General features: G+C 40.1%; 1 protein-coding gene across 2 annotated transcripts in view; it reads left to right on the plus strand.

The window, feature by feature from the left end:
* Positions 1–36: 36 nt before the first annotated feature.
* SLC25A32 (solute carrier family 25 member 32) overlaps positions 37–25,084 on the plus strand; it is a 57,677-nt gene continuing 32,629 nt past the window's right edge. The window contains exon 1 of one of the 2 annotated variants that reach the window (XM_082364425.1): positions 37–448. In XM_082364425.1, the coding sequence (XP_082220551.1) occupies positions 295–448 (154 nt within the window). In that variant the 5' untranslated portion in view covers positions 37–294. The remainder of the gene's footprint in view (positions 449–25,084) is intronic. The other variant, XM_082364424.1, reaches the window with a different exon arrangement.

The raw sequence follows: 25,084 nt of genomic DNA on the forward strand, positions 1-25,084 counted from the left end.
GTTTCAGTGGTGTTCTCCCATCCACGCCCTTCGGCCTAAGCCAGCCGCCGAGGTGGGCGAGGCGGGGCGGGGACTTGGCGGAGGCGCCCCGCCCCCTTCTCACTCTCCTCCGGGTAGGCGTGGCGTGCGGCAGCACCGTTCTCTTGTACTCCTGGCCCCTGAGTCTCTCGGCTTCAACCCCCGCCCAGGCGTCTGACTCCACGCTGCGGTTTCTGCTCCAGCGTGGCGACCGTCGCCACGGTGGCGGCCACTGCATCTCGTCCCACTTCCACGGCATCACCGGGCCCTGAGCCCATGACGGGCCAGGGCAAGTCGGCATCCGGGTCGTCGGCGTGGAGCACAGTATTCCGCCACGTCCGGTACGAGAATCTGGTGGCGGGCGTGAGCGGCGGGGTCCTTTCCAACCTTGCGCTGCACCCGCTGGATCTCGTGAAGATCCGCTTCGCCGGTAAGAAACCGCTCAGACCCTGGGCTTCTCCTTGCTGTCACCCCGAACTGAGTGATAAAAGACGCAGACGGAGGCATTGGCCTCTCCTGCCTCTTCCATAAGGCAGGTGAGGCGAGCGTTGAAGAAGCTGCTGTTTGTCCGGGCTCACCTGGGGCCAGATTTGAGGCAGGGGAGTTTGGTAAAGTGGTCTGGCCGCCGTCGTCCCCTTTCCCCAATACTGAGGGATGAGGAACATGGATATAAAAGTCTGAGAAAAGTTCTCATTGGTATAGAACGTGGGACTCAAAGCCTGATTTATAAAATAAGAAAGGGTTTATCACATTTTAGGGCTTAACCCTCACAGGTGTAGGTCATTCACCCTTGGAGGTACAGGTTTCCCCCGCTGTTCGAAAGTTCGCTTTACAGCACCTCGCTTTTAGGAAAGGCTTACATTAGTACCTGTTTTCCGCTAACCCAAAAATCCGAAAGAAATCCGAAGTGGATTTTCGCCATTACAAAAAAAAGACGAAAAACGAAAATAGCATTCAGCGTCTGTTTTGCAGCAAGCCCTTGTAGAGGCAGCATGCACCGCCAGCAGCGCGAGTGGCACCACCAGCTCCTTTCCTGGGAACTGCACTCAGCATCTCAGCGTCAAGCCGCCATAACTTTGAACTGTGTCTGTGAGCATCTGTGCTTTATCTGGATTTATTTTGTGCATCCATTAGCAAGGTGTGTGTTAAGGTAATTGCTTCTTCGCTTTATGCAATTTTGGCTTATTAAAGCTTTCATGCTTTACTTTCGCATAGCCAGGGAAACCTGTACTTTGAAAGTTCAGGATAGTCACGTGTTTGACCTCAGGGCTGAGAGGGAAATGCAAGTGCTTGGAGTAGGGAGTAATCCTTAGCAGATGGTTAGGAATGAGGTTGGGATAGAATTCTCTTGAAAGTTTGTTTTTGGTGTTTACAGTGTGGTACAATGTCCTGTGAAGGAATAAGTAGCTAGAATTCAAATAGTATTGTTTTTTATTTAGCTTTATTGAATTAAGTTCATTGAGTTAAGTGAATTAAGTATATTGAAATTAACAAAGTACTTCAACAGATAAACTCAACATTAAATTCTGGAAAAGATAGCTTCAGAGAAGGTCTTTGATAACTTTATTTGGAAAGTATTTTCTGTCATTTCAGTTCTCTTATTACTGTTACTAAAAGTGGGGTCCAGCTGCTCGGCATTCAAAAGCCAATAAAGAGGCAAAGTTGGTGGAAGGGAAAGTTTGCTTTATTTCAGAGGCAGGCATCTGGGGGCGGGAGGGCGGCCTCGTGTCCAAAGGCTGATTCCCAGCCCCCCTTCCCGGACAGTCAGTGGGTAAGACCTTTTATAGGCGGAGGGAGGGGGCTACATGTAGAAACAACACAGGCAGCTCTGACAGTCATCTTGAAATTGGTCATGCAGCATAATCTTGATTGTTTTAAGTACAGTTAGTCTTCAGTTCCAGGGTCGGTTTGTTCCCATTTCTTTGAGGCCAGTTCGTGGAATTGTGGAAGCTTATGTCATGGCTAATCTGGTCATCATGTAGTTAACTTCTTCCAACTGGTGAGCATTTCAGTATCTACAAAACAGTTCAAAGGATATGGCTCAGAATATTATCTACAGCCCTTGAAGAGGAACTAAAGGTCCTTGACTTTGCTTAATGAGTAAATTATTATTATTTGGTCCTGTTTGACCGTTTTCCTTTGCTTCCGTATTTTCTCACTTCTCTAATTAAACTTATTCTTTGACCAAAGTTTTTCTACAGGCAAAAGGCAGGCGGAGGATGTGGGGGGAAAGGACCATAGGGTCCTGCTCTATTTCATGACTACAAGTTAGTTTCTACCATGAGAATTAGATCAGAAGTGGATTATCTTAAAGAGTTAGGTAATTGTATTCTGTTCACCTGGTGTATATTGGTCTTTTAACATTTGTAGACTGCTGTATGGGATACAGAAGCACCTAAAGTTCTTGCCCTCAGGAAACTTGCATTCTAATGGTGGGTTTGAGACTTAGTCAAATAAAAAGTAATTGTAGACAACATAAAATTAAGGGCAAAATGGAATAAATCCAAATACCAAAACATGAGTAGAGATAGACTGTTAAGAAAAGTGTAGGGGCTTCCCTGGTGGCGCAGTGGTTGAGAGTCTGCCTGCCAATGCAAGGGACACGGGTTCGAGCCCTGCTCTGGGAGGATCCCACATGCCGCGGAGCAACTGGGCCCGTGAGCCACAACTACTGAGCCTGTGCCTCTGGAGCCTGTGCTCGGCAGCAAGAGAGGCCCGCACACCGTGATGAGGAGTGGCCCCAGCTTGCCACAACTAGAGAAAGCGCTCGCACAGAAACGAAGACCCAACACAACCAAAAATAAATAAATAAAATTAAAAAGGAAAAGAATTAAAAAAAAAAAAGTGTAGATTGGTGATGACCACGGATATATATCTGCATCTGTAAATGTTCCATTAGATCTTGAGGTTCCCCAGAGAAGGACTAAAATTTTGACAGCTGGAGAGGAGGCAAGAAGCCATTGAAAATCGGTGAAAATTATGGAGTGTTCTCCCTAGAAGAAAACCCACAGAGGCATATAATTTCCATAGTTTACCATGCACACACAAATAATAATTATGACAACAGGGAACATTCATTGAGCATTTACTTGCAGCAAGAGCAATGAACTAAGAACCTTACTTGCATTATATCATTTACTACTCTGAACAGCTCTGTGAGTTTATTATCCCCGTTATACAGGTGATAATAATCGAAGCTGACTAACTTGCCCAAGTCACAAGTTTGTAAAGATAGATCTGGAATTTGAATCCAGGCAGTCTAACTCAAGTACCCTCTGGCACTTAACGACTTACCCCAGTACCTTTAGGAGTTCCTGGTATACTGTGGCTTGAACATGAAGGCAGGAATTCTGGACTTCGCTGCAGGTGCAGACCTATATGACTTGGTATTTCTCTTCTGCAGCATTTTATGTAAGAGCAGAAGAGGTGATGGTTGAGATGATCATTGAGGAATAGTGTGGTTGGCCTGATGAGTTTAAGACAGTGCTGTGAAGCAAACTGTGCCTGAGAAAAGGGAATTCTTGGTACCTGAGAATATTGGTAGTCTTTATGAAATGGAGAGACTATTGGGAGACCAGTAGGGCTGAAGTGATTGAGATAGGATTGGGGGACAAAATTAAAGATCTAGGAGTTGAAAAAGAACTTTGTAATAACAAGCCCATAGTGTGGCTGTGAAATGGTGATAAGAAAGAAGAAAACTTAGGAAGATGAATAACTGAAATCAAAATAGTTGCCTGGCCACCAGCATTAGTACTAGAGTTTCTATGCTTTCATAAAATTAAGCCCTTATAATAAAATTATAATACCTAGTGATGGGGGTGTTAGTCTTGACCATTAAACCAAACCTGCAATATTTCAGTGAGTTCAGGTACAGATTGGAACTCAGAGGTGTCCAGAGTAGTCAAAGGATTAGAAGTCATTTCATACGAGAAATGACTGGAGGAACTAGTTTAACTTAGGGAGTGGGAGGGACTTAAGGTATTTAGAGAACTGCCATGTGGGAAAGGGAGCTGCCTTATTGCAGGTGATCTGAAGGGCAGACAGAGGTTGGGTGGAAATTACAGGCAAGCAGATTTTGGCCTGGCAAAGTGGTGGTGCTCAGAAGTGAAACTGGCAATGACTGGCAGTGGTTCAGCAGTTGGATGACAGAGGTTAGAAAATATTCTTGTGTTGGGTGGAGAGGTCACTTGAGGTGATTATTGAGGCCCCTTATAACTTCAAGACTTAAAGTATTCAAGGTGACACTTTAAGTCATCGAGAATGATGAGAGGGAGCCCCAACAAAGAATGTGAATGAGGTATAAAGATAGTAATATTCTAAAATAGCCTGAAATCCTAATCTGTAGGTTAATCAAGGAACCAAATGTAGAGCCCGTAACAAGAATAACATACAGTCAAGTTTTGTATGTATATGGTATTGCAAGACCCAGTAGCATAAATAAAGTAATACATACTGAATGTTTGCTATGTGCCAGGCATGCTTTTTTTTTTAATTAATTAATTAATTTATTTTTGGCTGTGTTGGGTCTTCGTTTCTGTGCGAGGGCTTTCTCTAGCTGTGGCAGGCGGGGGCCACTCTTCATCGCGGTGCGCGGGCCTCTCACTATCGCGGCCTCTCCTGTTGCGGAGCACAGGCTCCAGACGCGCAGGCTCAGTAATTGTGGCTCACAGGCCCAGTTTGCTCTGCGGCATGTGGGATCTTCCCAGACCAGGGCTCGAACCCGTGTCCCCTGCATTGGCAGGCAGACTCTCAACCGCTGCGCCACCAGGGAAGACCGCCAGGCATGCTTTTAAGAGCTTTATATGTATTAACTCACTTAATTCTCTGTAACTTTTAAAGTTAGGTTCTGTTATTTTTCCCATTTTGTGGATGAGAAAACTCAGGCACAGAGTAATCTAGTAACTTACTCAGGGTCACACAGTAAGTGTTGGAATTGGGGTTCAAACCCAGGAAGTCTGGTTTTTCATAGCATATGCTGTTAGACTGAAACCATAAGTGGGTAGTTTGGTATAACTAAAGGGTAAAATGCTAAAGGTTGAAATGAAAATTATTCCAGAAAGTTAAGCTTCTGGATTGACACATCTTTTATGCCATGTAAAAATGGAAGCCAGGTCTGGATGTTAGGAATGAGATCAGGACTAGAGATGTAGAAACCATAGCGCAGGGATAGAAATTGAAGCTACTTAATGATTGAGAGACTACCCCTGTTGAGTGGACAGACTGCCTAAAAATCAGCATTTAAAGGATGGGCAGAAGAGAAGGAGGCTGCAAAGGAAATTTAGTGGCCAAAGAAGTAAGAGGAAAATCAGGAGAGAGTGAAACTAGCCCAAAGAAGTGTGTTTCAGGAGGTAAACGATGTCAGGTGCTGTTCAAGGGTTAAATAGAGAGGAATCCCAAAGTGCACTTGGAGGTCTTTAACCTGCAGTAGCAGGTGGAGGCCCAAACCAGCTTGCAGTGGATTGAGAAGCAATGGAGGTGAGAAAGTCCATGCTGAGATTGTAGTTATCTCTTCCAGAAGCTTAACTGACAGGGAAGCACTGGTATCTGAGAGGAGACACTCAGGAGATACTTTAGTGTTTACGTTTTGATGGGAAAAAACTAAAAGTGAGAAAGAGATTGGAGATGGAGACAGGAAGATAATGAGTGAGATTTCTAAGGGGTTTTAAGCAGAATCTAGAGCAGTCTCTTTCAAACTTTTTTGGCCACAACCCTCAGTAAGAAATAAATTTTATCTTTGCTATCTGGTGCGAGCACGCATGTACACATATTACTGAAACAAGTTTCTTATAGTAATAGTTATCCTTACTACTTGTGATGTCATTTATATTGTCTTCTATTACAGTCTGTTGTTGGTGCGGTTTTTTTGTTTTGTTTTGTTTTGGGGTTTTTTTTTGTTTTGTTTTAATGATCTCCTCAATCAATTTCTTGACCCATCTGCAGGTTTCAAAATGCTGACATAGAGTACAGGTAGAGGGGATTGGTTTTATTAAGAGGGACCAAGTCTTCAGTGTGACAGAGGAAAGGAGGGGTAAAACTAATACCCAACAAATGAAACAGGTTGTAATAGGGTAGTAAAAATTAGTGTCCCCTGTCTTGGCTCCCTCCTGCACAGCAAACTTTTCTATCTTCCAATTGTGTCTGTTGACATCTTTTAGTACTATTGTAGGCCATTGTAACAGTTATGCAGGAGGTATTTAGATGTACCTACTAAATCTTCGGTGGCAAGTGTTTTTAAGACAATTATGAGGCCATTTAGGCCAAAAATATTCACTGTACAGTAAGTCCCCTACATACAAACCTTCAAGTCGTGAACTTTCAAAGGTGCGAACATGTGTTCGATGTCCAATCATGTAAGTTCACGTGTCTGGCATACATTGTCACGTGCGTGCATCCTCTACAAGTGGTTTTGCTTTTGTGTACTTTACAGTACTGTGTAGAGTACAGTAGTACAGTATCTTTATTTCAAGCCCATGATGTCCAGAAGCAGGTGTAAAAGCAGTGGTGACGTAGCTGGTACTGCTAAGAAGCACCAAGTAATAACGATGGAAACAAAAGTGAATAATCAAGAGAGTGGAGCGAGGCAAAAAGATGGTAGACATCGCTCGTTCTTATAACATGAATTGTTCAACCATTGGCATGATTCTAAAGAACAAGAGCAAGATCACGGAACTTGTGAAGTCTGCTGTGCCGATGATGTTGACAATAATATCAAAGAAGCGTCGAAAAGTGATGGAGGAGATGGAGAAACTTCTCAGTGTGTAGATGCAGGATCAGCATCAGCGTCGAGTCCCGCTCAGCTTAATGCTGATTCAAGAGAAAACTAAAAGCCTTTATAAAGACTTGAAGAAGAAACACAGCAGAGAATCAGAGGGTGCATCTCTTCATGCCAACCATGGCTGGGTTCATCGGTTCAAGGCTAGAGCTAACCTTCACAACGTAAAAGTAAGTGGTGAGGCAGCGAGTGCAGATGTGGTAGCTCCCTGGGAATTTCCTGAAACACTTTGAGAAATTATTGAAGGCATGTGTTTACCCGAGCAGGTTTTTAATGTGGATGAGACAAGACTGTACTGGAAGAGGATGCCAGACTGACGTTACATCAGTAAGGAGGAAAAGTTGATGCCAGGCTATAAGGCACCAAAGGATAGGATAACTCTGGTGGCAATGCTTCCGGTGATATGAAGCTGAAGCCTCTCTTAGTTTATCATTCAGAGAACCCAAGACCCTTAAAAACATAGCCAAGGCCTTCTCTTGTGTGGAAGAATAACCCCAAAGCCTGGGTTACACAGGCCATTTTCCAGGACTGGTTTTTCCACCACTTTATCCCAGAGGTAGAGAAATACTGCTTGGAGAAGGATCTCCCATTCAACATTCTTTTGCTGCTTGACAGTGCTCCGGGCCACCCTCCATTCATGGACAACTTTCATCCCAAAGTCAAAGTAGTGCATCTGCCGCCGCATAGTACATCTCTCATCCAACCTGTGGACCAGGGAGTTATAGCGACTTTCAAAAAATATTTTTTACATCACACTTTTCGTTAGGCAGTAAAGGCGAGTGATGAATCGGGAACAACCTTGCAACAATTTTGGAAGGACTGTAACATCTACAAGGCCATTAAAAACATTGACTTTTCTTGGCATGAGGTTACGGCTGTCACCATGAATGGGGTTTGGAAGAACCTTGCCTGCAGTTTGTTGACGATTTTCATGGGTTTGAAAAGGTGGATGGAATCCAGAGAGCAACTTAGTGACCCTCAGTGAAAAGCTGGAGCTAGATCTGCAAGAGGACGACTTCACTGAACTCCTTGCTGTGTAAAACGAGGAGCTTACTAATAAAGACCTGATGGAATGGGAGGCCCAGAGAAAGGACGAAGAGACGAGGAAGAAAGAGTAACTGAAGAACCGAAGAGATTCAAGATGCAGGAAATGGCAAGGGGGTTTTCTTTTCTTTATTTGAGGAGGCACTGTTCGTTTGTGAGGCACAGGACCTGAATGTAGAACAGTACACAAAGGTTGCAGCAGGTGTTCAGAATGCAATCCAGTGCTACCATGTCATCTATGACAAGCAAAAAAAAGCTACTACCCAGACATCACTGGATCGTTTTTTCAAGAGGGTAGATAGAATTGAATCCAGCAAGGAACCAGAACCTGTGCCATCAACGTCAGGCGTGAATGAAATTACAGCTTGCCCTCCATCTCCTGTTGCTGAGGATCCTTCAGCTCTACCATCTCCCACCTCCTCTCCCTCCTCCAGTCAGTAACTCTTCTTGCCTGTTCACTCGATGCCAGCCCCTGTAGGCCAGCTATTGTACTGTACTACTGTACTTTTCAAGGTACTGTAAGATTAAAAATGTTTTCTTTATTTTTTGTGTTTGTTTTTTATGTATCGTTTGTGTGAAAAGTATTATAAACCTATTACAGTACAGTACTGTATAGCCAATTGTGTTAGTTGGGTACCTAGGCTAACTGTGTTGGACTTATGAACAAATTGGACTTACGAATGCACTCTCAGAATGGACCTTGTTCGTATGTAGGGGATTTACTGTATTTTATTTACATAGTGATTTTAATTACATTAGAGAGGCCCTAATTCAGATCCTCTTCATCTCAGTAACTTTGCAGTGGCCTCTTATTTTCTTGCTTCCAGGTTTTCCACCTTCAAATTCATTCCCCCCAGGGTGCCTGGGTCTCCTTTCTAAACACATATTTGGTTATCTTAGGCACACTTGAACCCAAGTTTGAGAAATACGGGACTTTGAGATCATAGGCAGACTCTCTTTTGTGATTTTCAAGAACCTTTGCAACTAAGGCTCTTAGTCTGCTAGGGCTACCATAACAAAATACCACAGAGTGGCTTAAACAACAGTAAATGATTTTCTCATAGTTCTGGGGGCTGGAAGTTCAAGATCAAGGGACCAGCAGGGTTAGTTTCTGGGTGAGGCCGTTCTCCTTGGCTTACAAATGACTTCCTTCTGGCTGTGTCCTCACATGACCTTTTCTCTGTGCATATGCACTCCTAGTGTGTCTTCCTCTTTATAAGGACCCACCAATCCTATTGAATTAGGGCCCGACCCTTATGACCCCATTTAATCTTAATTATCTCCTTAAAGGCCCTATCTCCAAATACAGTTACATTGGGGGTTTGGGCTTCAATATATGAACTGGAGGAAGGACACAATTCAGTCCTTGAACAGGCCCTTACCCTTCTTTAGAGGCTGATTTCCTACCAACCTTTCCCTCTAATAGCTGTTTACTTCAGCTGTACCATGCCCCCAGTATTCTCCCCAGCAGTGCCAGGTGCTGTGATACTTCATGTATTTGTACCAGCTGTTCCACTTGTCTAGAGATAAACTTTCTCTCCTTTTCCCAAAGACAAGTTTCTAATCAATCTTCAGTGCTCTACCCAGTATCTGCTCTCCCACTTTCCCTGTCACCCTCCTACATCCCCCCAGTTCCTCCATACACAAGTGTTGATCGTGTTTCCTCTATATTCCTATAGCACTTCATAGGTTTACCATGGTGCTCATAACTTTGTAATGAGATTGCTTGTCCATTTTGCCTTGCAGATTGTATCTTCCTCAGGGTCAGGGTTTGTGTCCTACTTAGGTTTATATTCCTTCTTTGCCTGGCAGTGATAGTCAATAAATCATTTTCTTAATTTTTTTAAATAAATAATTATCTGTGAACAAGCAGACATCTTTCAAAATTAAAGATTTGATCCTAACTATATGCTAAAGTAGATAAGATTATAGTGTTAAGGAAGTATAGGGTACAGAATGTTGTTGCCTATTACTGAGATACTTCATACTCTACACTTCTAGGATTGATTTTTTTTTTTTTTTTTTTTTTTTTTTTTCCCGCTGTGTCAGGTCTTAGTTGCGACACGCCTGATATTCGTTGTGGGTTCTTTTGTTGTAGCACACGGGCATAGTTGCCCCGCAGCATGTGGGATCTTAGTTCCCCAACCAGGGATCAAACCCGTGTCCCCTCATTGGAAGGCAGATTCTTTACCACTGGACCACCAGGGACGTCCCTAGGATTGACTTCTTAAAACAAAGAAATCATTGGTTCATATCTGTGAAAAGCAAAGATGGTGTTTTGTGATTTGTATTTTTTTGTTTGCTTTTTTGTTTTTTTTAAACCTCAAGAGAGAACTTGTGTTGTGAGCTTATTATTGAAAGGAAAATTTACTTAGAAGACATTTATACAGGAGAATGAGAGCCATAAAATCCAAGGGAAGCATCAGAAAGATTATAAAGAACACAGCAAAACATTTCTTGAGAACCAGTAACTCTGCTACTTGCTTTTAAACTTATCTTCTATAAACCTCACGACAGCCTGCAGGTAGGTAATATTTATCCCCACTTAAAGAGGACGCTAAAGCTCAGGAAGAAAAGACCAAGTAGCTAATTAGGGAAGTTAGATATCAAACCCAGGTCTTCTAACAAAGCCTGGTGTACTTTAATCTCATTTCATGGTGTAACATTGTCAGGTTAATGATGAAAGAAATTGACTTTTCCCCCTTTGCCTGGCATTGGTAAACAGTCAGTGGTTCTTTGCCAGGCTGCAGTATGCACAGTAAAGTAGTGGCAAGGGGACAGTGAACTGGGCATGCCTGAGTATGACTAGTGGACTGTAATTTGTATAAATTTTCTGGGGGGGCAGTTGCTATGTGTATTTGTAACAAATTTATACTCTTTGACCCCTTCTAATTCCCATTCTAAGGATATAAGAAAAAAAAATTGTTGAACAGAATTTTCTTTAGAGACCTTTTAATAATAGCAAAGAGAAAAAAACAATTCACATGTCAACTAGAGGACTGTTTGTACAAATGATGGGATATCTGTGAGAGGCAAAACCATCATGTCATTGTTGAAATCTTTTTTTTTTTGAGTCTTCTGGAAATCTTATTTTACGATATACCAATTTTATAAAAACATAATTAAGATTATAAATTTGGCATTCTCTTTCATGCCATTTCCCTGTAGGAAACAAAAGGCACATTCAAAATAGTATAGCTCTGGGGCATGGGAGTGCCTAAAAGGATTGTTTACAAAGATGTAAGCAGATCATAGGAAAACCGTAAGGAATAATGTAGTATTTGGGGCTAGAAACAGTTTGGGCTGCTGTCACCTGAAGGGCCAAAGGACAGGGAGAAAGAGTCATTGCGAGAGGGCCAACTTGAGAGGAGCTGTGACCTTCAGTAGAGGAATGCAACCTGCCCAAGGCAACCCCTGCAAGAATAAATAGCTGCATCTGCTCTCTTCCATCTCTTTGATCTGCCAGGGCTCCCCACTAACCCAACTCAGCTAGAGGCTAGAAGGCAAGATCAGGCTTCTGGAGCAGAACATGATTGAGAGGGGTGGACCCTGAATCTGGAAAGGAAACAGAAGAATATTCAGGCTATATTAATTGAACACACATATATTGAGAGCCTGCAATGTATCAAGCACTATGTTAGGAGTAGGCATATTGCAATGAGGAAGTAGTAGTCTCTGCCCTCACAGAGCATCTTGCTACTGAGAAGCCAGGATAATTGAACAAAAAAACTAATAATTGCAATGAAGAGTGTTTTATTATGGTAGGGAAAGTATGGTATGCCATGGGAACAGAGAAACTTGACCCCATCTAGAGGGTAGGAAAGGATCCCCAAAGGAAATGATTGTTAAACTGAGACCTGAAAGAGGAATCAAAGTTAACTGTGTGAAGGAATAGGTAAGAAGAGAATGTTCATGGCAGACAGAGTAGCCTGTGCCGAAGTGTTAAGGTCAGAGACTGTATAAGAGCTGAAAGTTGTTGAACATTCTAGCAATTTTCATCAAATATTTTGAAGTGTAAACTTCAATGAGCCAGGCGCTATGCAGTAAGTTCCATAAGGCAGCATCACTGAATGCAGGGAGAGAATAAAGAGGAGACCGGGGCTTGTTGCAGAAGAGTGATGGAGGGTCTTAAGTACTATGTTAAGGAATATATTCTTTATTGTTTGGGGTGTAGAATACTGTTAAGTAGATAAATGACTTATTGAAATGCATGTTTCTAGAAAGGTTACCTAACCTACAGTGCAATTAATGGGGGCGGGGCAGCAAAACTGGATATAAGAAGGCTAATTTAAATTCTGTTGCTAGTTGAGAAATGGTGTCCTGAAGTAGGGTGATGGCAGTGTGAACCGAGAGATGTGAATGGGTCCAGGAGAGACTTGTGATACAGAATCAACAGGACATCTTAATTGGTAAGAGGTTGTAAAAGGAGGAGTGTTCATGGATGGTCCCCAGGTTTCTGTCTTGAGCATTTGTGTAGATGGTAGTTCTGTTTATTGACCAATACGGATCAGCAGAATAAGAGCAGCTGCAATAGGTATAGGGAATACTAGTTCAATTTTGCATATGTTCAAACTGCAACTTCTCTTAGTTGCATTTATCTATGTAGATCTGAAGATAAGCAAAAAGGTCTGGTCTAGGGATAGAGAACTGGCATTTATATTCACAGACAAAAGAAAGGGAGGAAATATACCACAATAAAGGTAGTCATCTTGGAGTGGTGGCATTGTGGGTGATTTTATTTTCTTTATTCCTTCTATATTTTGTAAATGTTCTACAGCGTACACGTTTTGCTTTTCAAAAAGCCATTTTTAATGATTGTATGCTGGTTTAATATTTATTACATGAAAAAAGTTTTAAGATTACTCTATTTCAGTTGCAGATATAAAGCATCTGAAAATGTTCTTGGGTGAAGGATAATAGAAATAAAAACTTTAAAAATTTCCCTAGGGCTGCTGTTTTATTTTATTACAAAAGGTATATGTCATCTTTGTTTACTTTTTACATCATGAAATTTGTATTGTTGAATTCTCTTTATCATTCTCCCCCTACAACGACTCACAGCCAGTCTCGTTCCCTGCAGATAGCTACTATTAACCATATGCAGTGTTTCAATCTATTACTTTCATAGCTCTCAATTTTTCTAAATATTCAGAGTAGTCCACAGTATACATATATCATAATTTATTTAAACATTTCCCTATTGGTGGATGTTGAAATTACTGTCACTTTTGCTGTTGCAGAAGACGCTTCAGTGAACATTGTTCTATGTGTATCTTTTTAGATTTGGGGCTATATTTCTATAAGATATATTTTTAGAAATGGAACTGCTAAGTCAAAAAATAATTTGCATTTGAATTTTTATTAGTGTTAAACTGCTCTCAGAAAGGCCATGAAAGTGTCTATTTCCAAACACCCGCACCAACACTGGGAATTAACAAACCTTAAAATTGTTTTCCGTCTGGAGGGCAAAAAAAAAAAAAAAAGCTACCTTGTCTAATTTGTATTTTATTGGTGAGGTTGAAAACTTTTTCAGTGCTTCTTTTTTTTTTATTGAATAGTTGGTGTACAATATTACATGTTACAGTGTACAGTATAGGGATTCACAATTTTTAGAGGTTATACTCCATTTATACTTACAAAATATTTGTTTTATTCCCCATGTTGTACAATATATTTTTTTAATATTAATATTTCTTTTACAAATTTTTTTATTTTATATTAGAGTATAGTTGATTTACAACGTTGTGTTAGTTTCAGGTGTACAGCAAAGCGATTCATTATACATATACATATATCTATTCTTTTTCCATATACATTATTACAGAGTATTGAGTAGAGTTCCCTGTGCTATACAGTAGGTCCTTGTTGATTATTTTATATATAATAGTGTGTATATGTTAATCCCAACCTCCTAATTTATCCCTTGGCCCCCACCTTTCCTCTGTGGTAACCATAAGTTTGTTTTCTAAATCTCTGAGTCTATTTCTGTTTTGTAAATAAGTTCATTGGTATCATTTTTTAGATTCCACATATAAGCGATATCACATGATATTTGTCTGTCTGACTTCACTTAGTATGATAGGTCCATCCACATTGCTGCAAATGGTATTATTTCATTCTTTTTTATGGCTGAGTAGTATTCCATTTGTGTGTGTGTGTGTGTGTGTGTGTGTGTGTGTGTGTATACCACATCTTCTTTATCCATTCATCTGTCAGTGGACATTTAGGTTGCTTCCATGTCTTGGCTATTGTAAATAGTGCTGCAGTGAACATTGGGGTGCATGTATCTTTTCAAATAAGAGTTTCCTCCAGATATATGACCAGGAATGGGATTGCCGGATCATACGGTAGCTCTATTTTTATTTTTTTACAGACCCTTGATACTGTTCTCCATAGTGGCTGTACCAATTTACATTCCCACCAACAGTGTAGGAGTTTTCCCTTTTCTCTATACCCTTTCCAGCATTTATTGTTTGTAGACTTTTTGATGATGGCCTTTCTGACTGCTTTGAAGTGATACCTCATTGTAGTTTTGATTTGCATTTCTCTGATAATTAGTGATGTTGAGCATCTTTTCATGTGCCTGTCGGCCATCTGGATGTCATCTTTGGAGAAATGTCTATTTCGATCTTCTGCCCCTTTTTTGATTGGGTTGTTTGTTTTTTAATATTTAGCTACGTGAGCTGTTTGTATATTTTGGAGATTAATCCCTTGTCGGTTGTATCATCTGCAAATATTTTCTCCCATTCTGTGGGTTATCTTTTCATTTTGTTTATGGTTTCCATTGCTATACAAAAGCTTTTAAGTGTAATAAGGTCCTCTTTGTTTATTTTCTTTTTCTTTTTATTACTTTAGGAGGTTGATCCAAAAAGATATTGCTGCGATTTATGTCAAAGAGTGTTTTTCCTATGTTTTCCTCTAAGAGTTTTATAGTATCTGTTCTTACATTTAGGTCTTTAATCCATTTTGAGTTTAGTTTTGTGTATGGTGTTAGAGAGTGTTCTAATTTCATTCTTTTACATGTGGCTGTCCAGTTTTCCCAACACCACTTATTGAAGAGACTGTCTTTTCTCCATTATATTTTCTTGCCTCCTTTGTTGTACATAATTGACCATAAGTGTGTCAGTTTATTTGTGGACTTTCTATCCTGTTCCATTGATCTGTAAGTCTGTCTTTGTGCCAATACCATGCTGTTTTGTTTACTGTAGCTTTATAGTATACTCTGAAGTCAGGGAGCCTGAAGCCTCCAGCTTTGTTTTTCTTACTCAAGAATTTGTGTTTCCATACAAAGTTTAAGATTTTTTTTTTTGTTCCAGATCTGCAAAAAATGCCATTGGTAATTTGAGGGATTGCATTGAATCTGTAGATTGCCGTGGGTAGTATAGTTATTTTGACAATATTAATTCTTCCAGTCCAAGAACATCGTATATATTTCCATCTGTTTTGTGTCATCTTTGATTTTTCATCAGTGTCTTATAGTTTTTGGAGTACAGGTGTTTTGCCTCCTTAGGTTTATTCCTAGACATTTTATTCTTGTTGATGTGATGGTAAATGGGATTGTTTCCTCAATTTCTGATCTTTCATTGTTAGCGTAAAGAAATGCAACAGAATTCTGTGTATTAATTTTGTATCCTGCAACTTTACCAAATTCATCGATGAGTTCTAGTAGTTTTCTGGTGGCATCTTTAGGATTTTCTATGTATAGTATCATGGCATCTGCAAACAGTGATAGTTTTACTTCTTTTCCCATTTGGATTCCTTTTATTTCTTTTTCTTCTCTGATTTCCATGGCTAGGACTTCCAAAACTATGTTGAATAAAAGTGGCAAGAGTGGACATCCTTGTCTTGTGCATGACCTTAGAGGAAATACTTTTAGCTTTTCACATGTTAGCTGTGGGATTGTCATATATGGCCTTTATTATGTTGAGATATGTTCCCTCTATGCCCACTTTCTGGAGAGTTTTTATAATTGGGTGTTGAATTTTGTCAAAAGCTTTTTCTGCATTTATTGAGATGATCATATGGTTTTTACTTTTCAGTTGGTTAATGTGGAGTATCACACTGATTAATTTGCAGATATTGAAAAATCCTTGCATCCCTGGGATAAATCCCACTTGATCATGGTGTAGATCCTTTTAATGTGTTGTTGGACTCAGATTGCTAGTATTTTTTTGAGGATTTTTGCGTCTATGTTCATCAGTGATATTGGCCTGTAATTTTCTTTTTTTGTGGTATCTTTGGTTTTGGTATCAGGGTGATGGTGGCCTCATAGAATGAGTTTGGGAGTGTTCCTTCTGCTGCAATTTTTTAAAATAGTTTCAGAAGGATAGCTGTTGACTCTTCTCTAAATGTTTGATAGAATTCACCTGTGAAGCCATCTGGTCCTGGATTTTGTTTTTTGGGAGGTTTTTGTTTGTTTGTTTTTAAATTTTAAAAATTTATTTATTTATTTATTTATTTTTGGCTGTGTTGGGTCTTCGTTGCTGCGTGCGGGCTTTCTCTAGTTGCGGCGAGCGGGTTCTACTCTTCATTGTGGTGCTCGGGCTTCTCATTGCGGTGGCTTCTCTTATTGCAGAGCATGGGCTCTAGGCATGCGGGCTTCAGTAGTTGTGGCTCATGGGCTCTAGAGCACAGGCTCAGTAGTTATGGCGCAGGGGCTTAGTTGCTCTGTGGCATGTGGGGTATTCCCGGACCAGGGATCGAACCTGTGTCCCCTGCATTGGCAGGCAAATTCTTATCCACTGCGCCACCAGGGAAGCCCTGTTGGGAGTTTTTTAATCACAGTTTCAATTTCAACACTTGTGATTGGTCTGTTCATATTTTCTATTTCTTCCTGGTTCAGTCTTGGGAGATTGTACCTTTCTATGAATTTGTCCATTTCTTCTGGGTTTTCTATTTTATTGGCATATAGTTGCTTGTAATAGTCTCTTATGATCCTTTGTATTTCTGTGGAGTCTGTTGTAACTTCTCTGTTTTCATTTCTAATTTTATTGATTTGAGCCCTCTCCCCTTTTTTCTTGATAACTCTGGCTAAAGGTTTATCAATTTTGTTTATATTTTCAAAGAACCAGCTTTAAGTTTCATTGATCTTTTGTATTCTTCATCTCTATTTCATTTATTTCTGCTCTCATCTTTATGATTTCTTTCCTTCTGCTAACTTTGGGTTTTGTTTGTTCTTTTCTCTATTTGCTTTAGGTATAAGGTTAGGTTGTTTATTTGGGATTTTTCTTGTTTCCTGAGGTAAGATTGTATTGCTATAAACTTCTTAGAAGTGCTTTTGCTGCATCCTGTAGGTTTTAGATCATCGTGTTTTTGTTTTCATTTGTCTCTAGGTATTTTTTGATTTCTTCTTTGATTTCTTGAGTGATCCAGTGGTTGTTTAGTAGCATATTGTTTAGTCTCCACGTGTTTGTGGTTTTTTTTACTGTTTTTTTCTTGTAGTTGATTTCTAATCTCATAATGTTGTGAAATTCAATAAAATTCAATAAATTTCAATTTTTTAAAATTTACCAAGCTTGCTTTGTGGCCCAGCATGTGGTCAATCCTGGAAAATGTTCCATGTGCACTTGAGAAGAATGTGTATTCTGCTACTTTCAGATGGAATGCTCTATAAATATCAATTAACTCCATCTGGCCTAACGTGTCATTTAAGCCTGTGTTTCCTTATTGATTTTCTGTCTGAATGATGTGTACACTGATATAAGTGGGGTGTTAAAATACCCCACTATTATTGTGTTACTGTCAATTTCTCCTTTTATGGTTGTTAACATTTGTGTTATATATTGAGGTGCTCCTATGTTGTGTGTGTGTGTGTATATATATATATATATATATGATATATGATATATCTTCTTCTTGGATTGATTCTTTGATCGTTATGTAGTGTCCTTCTTTGTCTCTTCTAACAGTCTTTATTTTAAAGTTTATTTTGTCTCATATGAGTATTGCTACTCCAGCTTTCTTTTGATTTCCATTTGCATGGAGTACCTTTTTCTATCCTCTCATGTTCATTCTGTATGTGTCCCTAGATCTGAATTGGGTCTCTTGTAGACAGCATATATACGGATCTTCTTTTTATATCCATTCAGCCAGTCTTTGTCTTTTGGTTGGAGCATTTAATCCATTTACATTTAAGGTAGTTACCAATATGTATGTCCTTATTGCCATTTTGCTAATTGTTTTGGATTTGTTTTTGTAGGTATTTTTTTCTTCCTTTCCTTTTTTGTTCCCTTCTCATGTGATTTGAAGACTATCTTTAGTGTTGTGTTTGGATTCCTTTTTCTTTTTTGCGTATCTATTGTAGATTTTCAGTTTGTGGTTACCATGAGGTTTTGCTATAGCAGTCTTTATATATACAATATTGTTTGAAGTTGCTGGTCTCTTAATTTCAAATGGATTTCCAGTATCCTTCATTTGTTCTCTCCTTTTCTCACAGTTGCTGGTTTTGATATCATATTTGTGTGTGGGTGATTTCCTACCTTTACTGTATGTTTTCCTCTACCAGTAAGCTTTCCATTCGTAATTTTCTTGTTTCTAGTTGTGGCCTTTTCTCTTCTGCCTAGTCAAGTTCCTTTAGCATTTTTTTTTAACATCTTTATTGGAGTGTAATTGCTTTACAATATTGTGTTAGTTTTTGCTGTATAACAAAGTGAATCAGCTATACATATACATATATCCCCATATCTCCTCCCTCTTGTGTCTCCCTCCCACCCTCCCTATCCCACCCCTCTAGGTGGACACAAAGCACCAAGCTGATCTCCCTGTGCTATGCGGCTGCTTCCCACTAGCTATCTATTTTACATTTGGTAGTGTATATATGTCCATGCCACTCTCTCACTTCATCCCAGCTTACCCTTCCCCCTCCCCATGTCCTCAAGTCCATTCTCTACATCTGCGTCTTTATTCCTGTCCTGCCCGTAGGTTCATTAGAACCTTTTTTTAAAAAATTAGATTCCATATATATGTGTTAGCATATGGTATTTGTTTTTCTCTTTCCGACTTACTTCACTCTGTATGACAGACTCTAGGTCCATCCACCTCACTACAAATAACTCAATTTCGTTTCTCTTTATGGCTGAGTAATATTCCATTGTATATATGTGCCACATCTTCTTTATCCATTCATCTGTCCATGGACATTTAGGTTGCTTCCATGTCCTGGCTTTTGTAAATAGTGCTGCAGTGAACATTGTGGTACATGTCTCTTTTTGAATTATGGTTTTCTCAGGGTATATGCCCAGTAGTGGGATTGCTGGGTTGTATTTTAGTTTTTTAAGGAACCTCCATACTGTTCTCCATAGTGGCTGTATCAATTTACATTCCCACCAACAGTGTCCTTTAGCATTTGTTGTAAAGGTGGTTTGATGGTGCTGAATTCTCTTAGCTTTTGCTTGTCTGTAAAGCTTTTGATTTCTTCTTCAAATCTGAATGAGATTCTTGCTGAGCAGATTATTCTTGGTTGTAGGTTTTTCCCTTTCATCACTTTAAATATATTGTGCCACTCCCTTCTGGCCTGCAGAGTTTTTGCTGAAAAATCCTCCGATAACCTTATGGGGATTCCCTTGTATGTTATTTGTTGCTTTTCCCTTGTTCCTTTTAATATTTTCTCTTTGTCATTAATTTTTGTCAATTTGATTAATGTGTCTTGGTGTTTTCCTCCTTGGGTTTATCCTGTGTGGGGCTCTCTGTGCTTCTTCTAATTGGGTGACTGTTTCCTTTCCCATATTAGGGAAGTTTTTGGTTTTTGTTTTATTTATTTATTTATTTTTGGCTGTGCTGGCCCCCCAAGCCGTGGCGAGCGGGGGCCACTCCCCGCCGCGGTGCGTGGGCCTCTCACTGCAGTGGCCTATCCCACCGCAGAGCACAGGCTCTAAGGCACGCGGGCCTCAGTAGTCACGGCACATGGGCTTCAGCAGTTATGGCTCTCAGGCTCCAGAGCGCAGGGTCAGCATCCCCAGCACATGGGCCCAGTTGCTCCGCAGCACGCGGGATCCTCCCGGACCAGGGCCTGAAGCCACGTCCCCACCACCGGCAGGCAGACTCCCAACCACTGTGCCACCAGGGAAGCCCCTAGGGAAGTTTTCAGCTATTATCTCTTCAAATGTTTTCTCAGACCCTTTCTCTCTCTCTGCTTTCTGGGACCCCTATCATGTGAATATTGGTGCATTTAATGTTGTCCCAGAGGTCCTTTAAACTGTCTTCATACCTTTTTGTTCTTTTTTCTTTATTCTCTTCTGTGGCAGTGATTTCCACCATTCTGTCTTCCAGGTCACTTATTCATTCTTCTGCCTCATTTATTCTTCTATTGATTCTTTCTACTTTATTTTTCAATTCGGTTATTGTATTGTTCAACTCTGTTCTTTATCTCTTCTAGATCTTTGTTAAACATTTCTTGTATCTTCTTGGTTTGTACCTCCATCATTTTTCCGAGATCTTGGATCATCTTTACTATCATAACTCTGAATTCTTTTTCAGGTAGATTGCCTATCTCCACTTCACTTAGCTGTTCTTCTGGGGTTTGTCTTGTTCCTTCGTCTGTAACATATTCCTCTGCCATCTCATTTTGTCTAACTTTCTGTGTTCTGCAGCCTGCAGGATTATAATTCTTCTTGCTTCTGGTGTCTGCCCCCTGGTGGGTGAAGCTGGTCTACAAGGCTTGTGCAGCCTTCCTGGTGGGAGGAACTGGAGCCTGTCCTCTTGTTGGTAGAGCTGAGTTTTGTCCCTCTGGTGGGCATGGCCGTTTCAAGGGGTGTGTTTAGAGGTGCCTGTGGGCTCCAGAAGACTTTAGACAGCCTGTCTGCTGATGGGTGGGGCTGTGTTCCCACCATGCTGGTTGTTTGCCCTGAGACATCCCAGCACTGGAGCCTACAGGCTGTTGGGTGGGGTCAGGTCTTGGTGTCAAGATGGCTGCCTCCAGGAGAGCTCACGTCAGTGAGTACTCCCAGGTACCTCCTCCACCAGTGTCCTTGTCCCCACAGTGAGCCACAGCTGCCCCCTGCTTCCCTGGAGATCTTCCAAGACCAGCAGGTAGGTCTGGCCCAGGCTTCTGTGAAGTCACTTCTTTCTCCCTGGGTCCCAGTGTGCATGAGACCTTCTGTGTGTCCTTCAAGAGTGGAGTTTATGTTTCGCCCAGTCCTGTGGAGTTCCTGCAATGAAACCCTGCTGGTCTTTAAAGCCAAATGCTCTGGGAGGCCTCCCCCAATGCCTGACCCCCAAACTGGGGAGCCTGACGTGGGGCTCAGAACTTTCATTCCTGTGGGAGAACCTCTGCGATATAGTTATTTTCTAGTTTCTGGGTCACCCACCCAGCAGGTATGGGATTTGATTGTATCGTGAATGCACCCTTCCTACTGTCTCGTTTCTTTGTCTTTGAGTGTAGAATATCTTTTTTGGTAGGTTCCAGTCTTTTTTGTCGAGGATATTCAACAGTTAATCGTGATTTTGGTGTTTTTGTGAGAGGAGGTGAACTCAAGTCCTACTCTGCCATCTTCTATTAATATTTCTTTAACTTTCAGTGGGCTGCCTCAGAGCCCATGGTGCACTGCCTGCTGGCTGTGCCCTCAGCCCCTGCCCCCATGGCAGAGAGCAGACCTCAAGACTCTTTCAGCTAATTCTTTAAAGCTTCTATAACAAGGTCCCCTGCTTCAAGCTCTCCTTTGATAATACTGAATAGTGTTAGGAGTTCCAGCTTGATGAGGTTTTCCAGATTCATCCTGAAAGCCTGATAATTGGCAGTCACACTTTAGTCGTTAAGCATAAATTCTTAAGGCTTTCTTCAGTTAAAATTTGGGAAAACTGACAAATATATTTAGAATGCCATCAGCATGGTAGAAAAGTGTCCAAGCTTTTCCTGGCACTCTGGGCTCCGCTTCCTACCACCTCCACCACCCACTCCATCCAGAGCCCCCCAAGGCCCTGCCCCTCAACCTACAGTATATTCTTACAACTTATTTTATACCTAATAGTTTGTACATTTTAATCCTCTGCCCTTATATTGCTCCTCCCCCCTTCCCTCTCCTCACTGGTAACTGCTAGTTTGTTCTCTGTATCTGTGAGTCTCCTGCTTTTTTGTTATAGTCACTAGTTTGTTGTATTTTTAGATTCCACATATAAGTGATATCATACAGTATTTATCTTTGACTTATTTCACTTAGCATGATGCCCTTCAAGTCCATCCATGTCGCTGCAAATAGCAAAATTTCATTTTTTTTATAGCTGAGTAGTATTCCATTTTGCAGATATATTGTACTACAGCTTCTTTATCCGTTCATCTGTTGGTGGGTACTTAGGTTGCTTCTGTGTCTTGGCAATTGCAAATAATGTTGCTATGAACATTGGGGTGCCCGTATCTTTTCAAGTTAGTGAGTGTTTTTTTTTTTTTTCCTGGATATATACCCAGGAGTGGAATTCCTGGGTCATATGGTAGCTCTGTTTTTAGGGGGTTTTTTTGAGAAACCTCCATACTGTTTTCCACAGTGGCTGCACCAATTTGCTTTCCCATTGACAGTGTAAAAGGGTTCCCTTCTCTCCACAACTTTCCCAACATTTGTTGTTTGTGTTCTTTTTGATGCTAGCCATTCTGATGGGTATTAGGTAATATCTCATTGTGACTTTGATTTGCATTTCCCTGACGATTAGCGATGTTGAGCATCTTTTCATGTGCCTGTTGGCCATCTGCATTTCCAATTTGGGAAAATGTCTGTTCAGGTCTTCTGCCCATTTTTTTAATTGGGTGTTTGGTTTTTTTGTTGTTGAACTGTATGAGGTGTTTGTGTATTTTGGAAATTGAGCCCTTGTTGGCTGCATCATTTGCAAATATTTTCTCCCAGTCCATAGGTTATCTTTTCGTTTTGTTTATGGTTTCCTTTGATGTGCAAAAACATGTAAGTTTGATTAGGACCCATTTATTTATTTTTGCTTTTATTTCTGTTGCCTTGGAGACTGACCTAAGAAAACAGTGGTATGATTTTATGTCAGAGAATGTTTTGCCTATGTTGTATTCTAAGAGTTTTATGGTGGCATGTTTTATATTTAAAACTTTAAGCCAGTTTGAGTTTATTATTGTATATGGTGTGAGTGAGTGTTTTAACTTCATTGATTTACGTGCAGCTGTCCAGCTTTCCCAAAACCACTTGCTGAAGAGACTGTCTTTTCTCCATTGTATATTTTTGCCTCCTTTGTCAAAGGTTAAGTGACTGTAGGTGTGTGGGTTTATTTCTGGACTCTGTATTCTGTTCCATTGACCCATATGTCTGTTTTTGTGCCCATACCACACTGTTTTGATTACTGTAGCTTTGTAGTAGTGTCTGAAGTTTCGGAGGGTTATGCCTCCAGCTTTGTTCTTTTTCCTTGGGATTTGCTTTGACAATTCTGGTTCTTTTGTGGTTCCAGGTAAATTTTAGGGTTATTTTTTCTAGTTCTGTGAAAAATGTCATGGGTAATTTGATAGGGATTTCATTAAATTTGTAGATATGACCATTTTAACAGTATTGATTCTTCTAACCCAAGAGCATGGGACACAGTAGTGTGTATACATTAATCCCAAACTCCCAACTTATTTCCCCACTATCCCCTCTGGCAGCCACAAGTTTGTTTCCATGTCTGTGATTCTATTTCTGTTCTGTACATAAGTTCATTGATAGCATTTTTTTGGATGCTACATATAAGTGATATCATATGTTTGTCTTTCTCTGACTTATTTCACTTAATGTGATAATCTCTAGGTCCATCCTTGTTGTTGCAAATGGCATTATTTCATTATTTTTTATGGCTAAGTAATATTCCATTGTATATATATACACCACATCTCCTTTTTCCATTCATCTGTTGATGGATACTTAGGTTGCTTCTATGTCTTGGCTATTATAAATAGTGCTGTTATGACCATTGGGGTGCATGTATCTTTTCAAATGAGAGTTTTCTCTGGGTATATGCCCAGGAGTGGGATTGTAGTATCATAAGATAACTTTATTTTTTTAAGGAACGTCCATACAGCTCTCTGTAATGGCTGTACCAATTTACATTCCTCCCACATTGTAGGAGGGCTCCCTTTTCTCCACACCCTCTCTAGCATTTATTATTTGTAGACTTTTTAATGATGGCCATTCTGACTGGTGTGAGGTGGTACCTCATCGTAGTTTTGATTTGCATTTCTTTAATAATTAGTGTTGAGCATCTTTTCATGTGCCTGTCGGCTATTTGGATGTCTTCTTTGGAAAAATGTCTACTTAGGTCTTCTGCCCATTTTTTGATTGGGTTGTTTATTCTTTTGATATTAAGCTGTATGAGCTGTTTGTATATTTGGGAAATTAATCCCTTGTTGGTTGCATCATCTGCAAATACATTCTCCCATTCTGTGGGTTGTCTTTTCATTTTTTTTATGGTTTCCTTTGCTGTGCAAAAGCTTTTAAGTTTAATTAGGTCCCATTTGTTTTCATCTTTATTTTCATTACTCTAAGAGATGGATCCCAAAAAATATTCCTATGATTTATTTTAAAGAGTGTTCTGCCTGTGTTTTCCTATAAGAGGTCTTACCTTTAGGTCTTTAATACATTTTGAGTTTATTTTTGTATGTTTTGTTAGAGAATGTTCTAATTTCATTCTTTTACATGTAGCTGTCCAATTTTCCCAGCACTACTTACTGAAGAGACTGTCTTTTCTCCATCGTATATTCTTTCCTCCTTTGTCATAAATTAATTGATCATAAGTGCATTGGTTTATTTCTGGGCTTTCTATCCTGTTCCATGGAACTATATGTTGGTTTTTGTACTAGTACCATACCGTTTTGATTACCGTAGCTTTGTAATGTAGTCTGAAGTCAGGAGGTGTGATTCCTCCAGCTCTGTTCTTCTTTCTCAGTTGTTTTGACTATTTGGGGTCTTTTGTGTTTCCATGCAAATTTACAAAATTTTTGTTCTAGTTCTGTAAAAAATGCCGTTGGTAATTTGAGGGATTGCATTAATCTGTAGATTGTCTTGGGTAGTATAGTTGTTTTGACAATATTGATTCTTCCAATCCAAGAAGAACATGGTATATCTTTCCATGTGTTTGTATCATCTTCAGTTTCTTTCATCAACATCTTATAGTTTTCAAAAACAGTTTCTTTGCCTCCTTAGGTAGGTTTATTAGTAGGGTTTTTTTCTTCTTTTTGATGCAGTGGTAAATGGGATTGTTTTCTTAATTTCTCTTTCTGGTATTTCATTATTAGTGTATAGAAATACAACAGATTTCTGTATATTAACTTTGTTTTCA

This window comes from Balaenoptera borealis (genome assembly GCF_965194805.1).
Source record: "Balaenoptera borealis genome assembly, chromosome: 17".
NCBI lineage: Eukaryota > Metazoa > Chordata > Mammalia > Artiodactyla > Balaenopteridae > Balaenoptera > Balaenoptera borealis.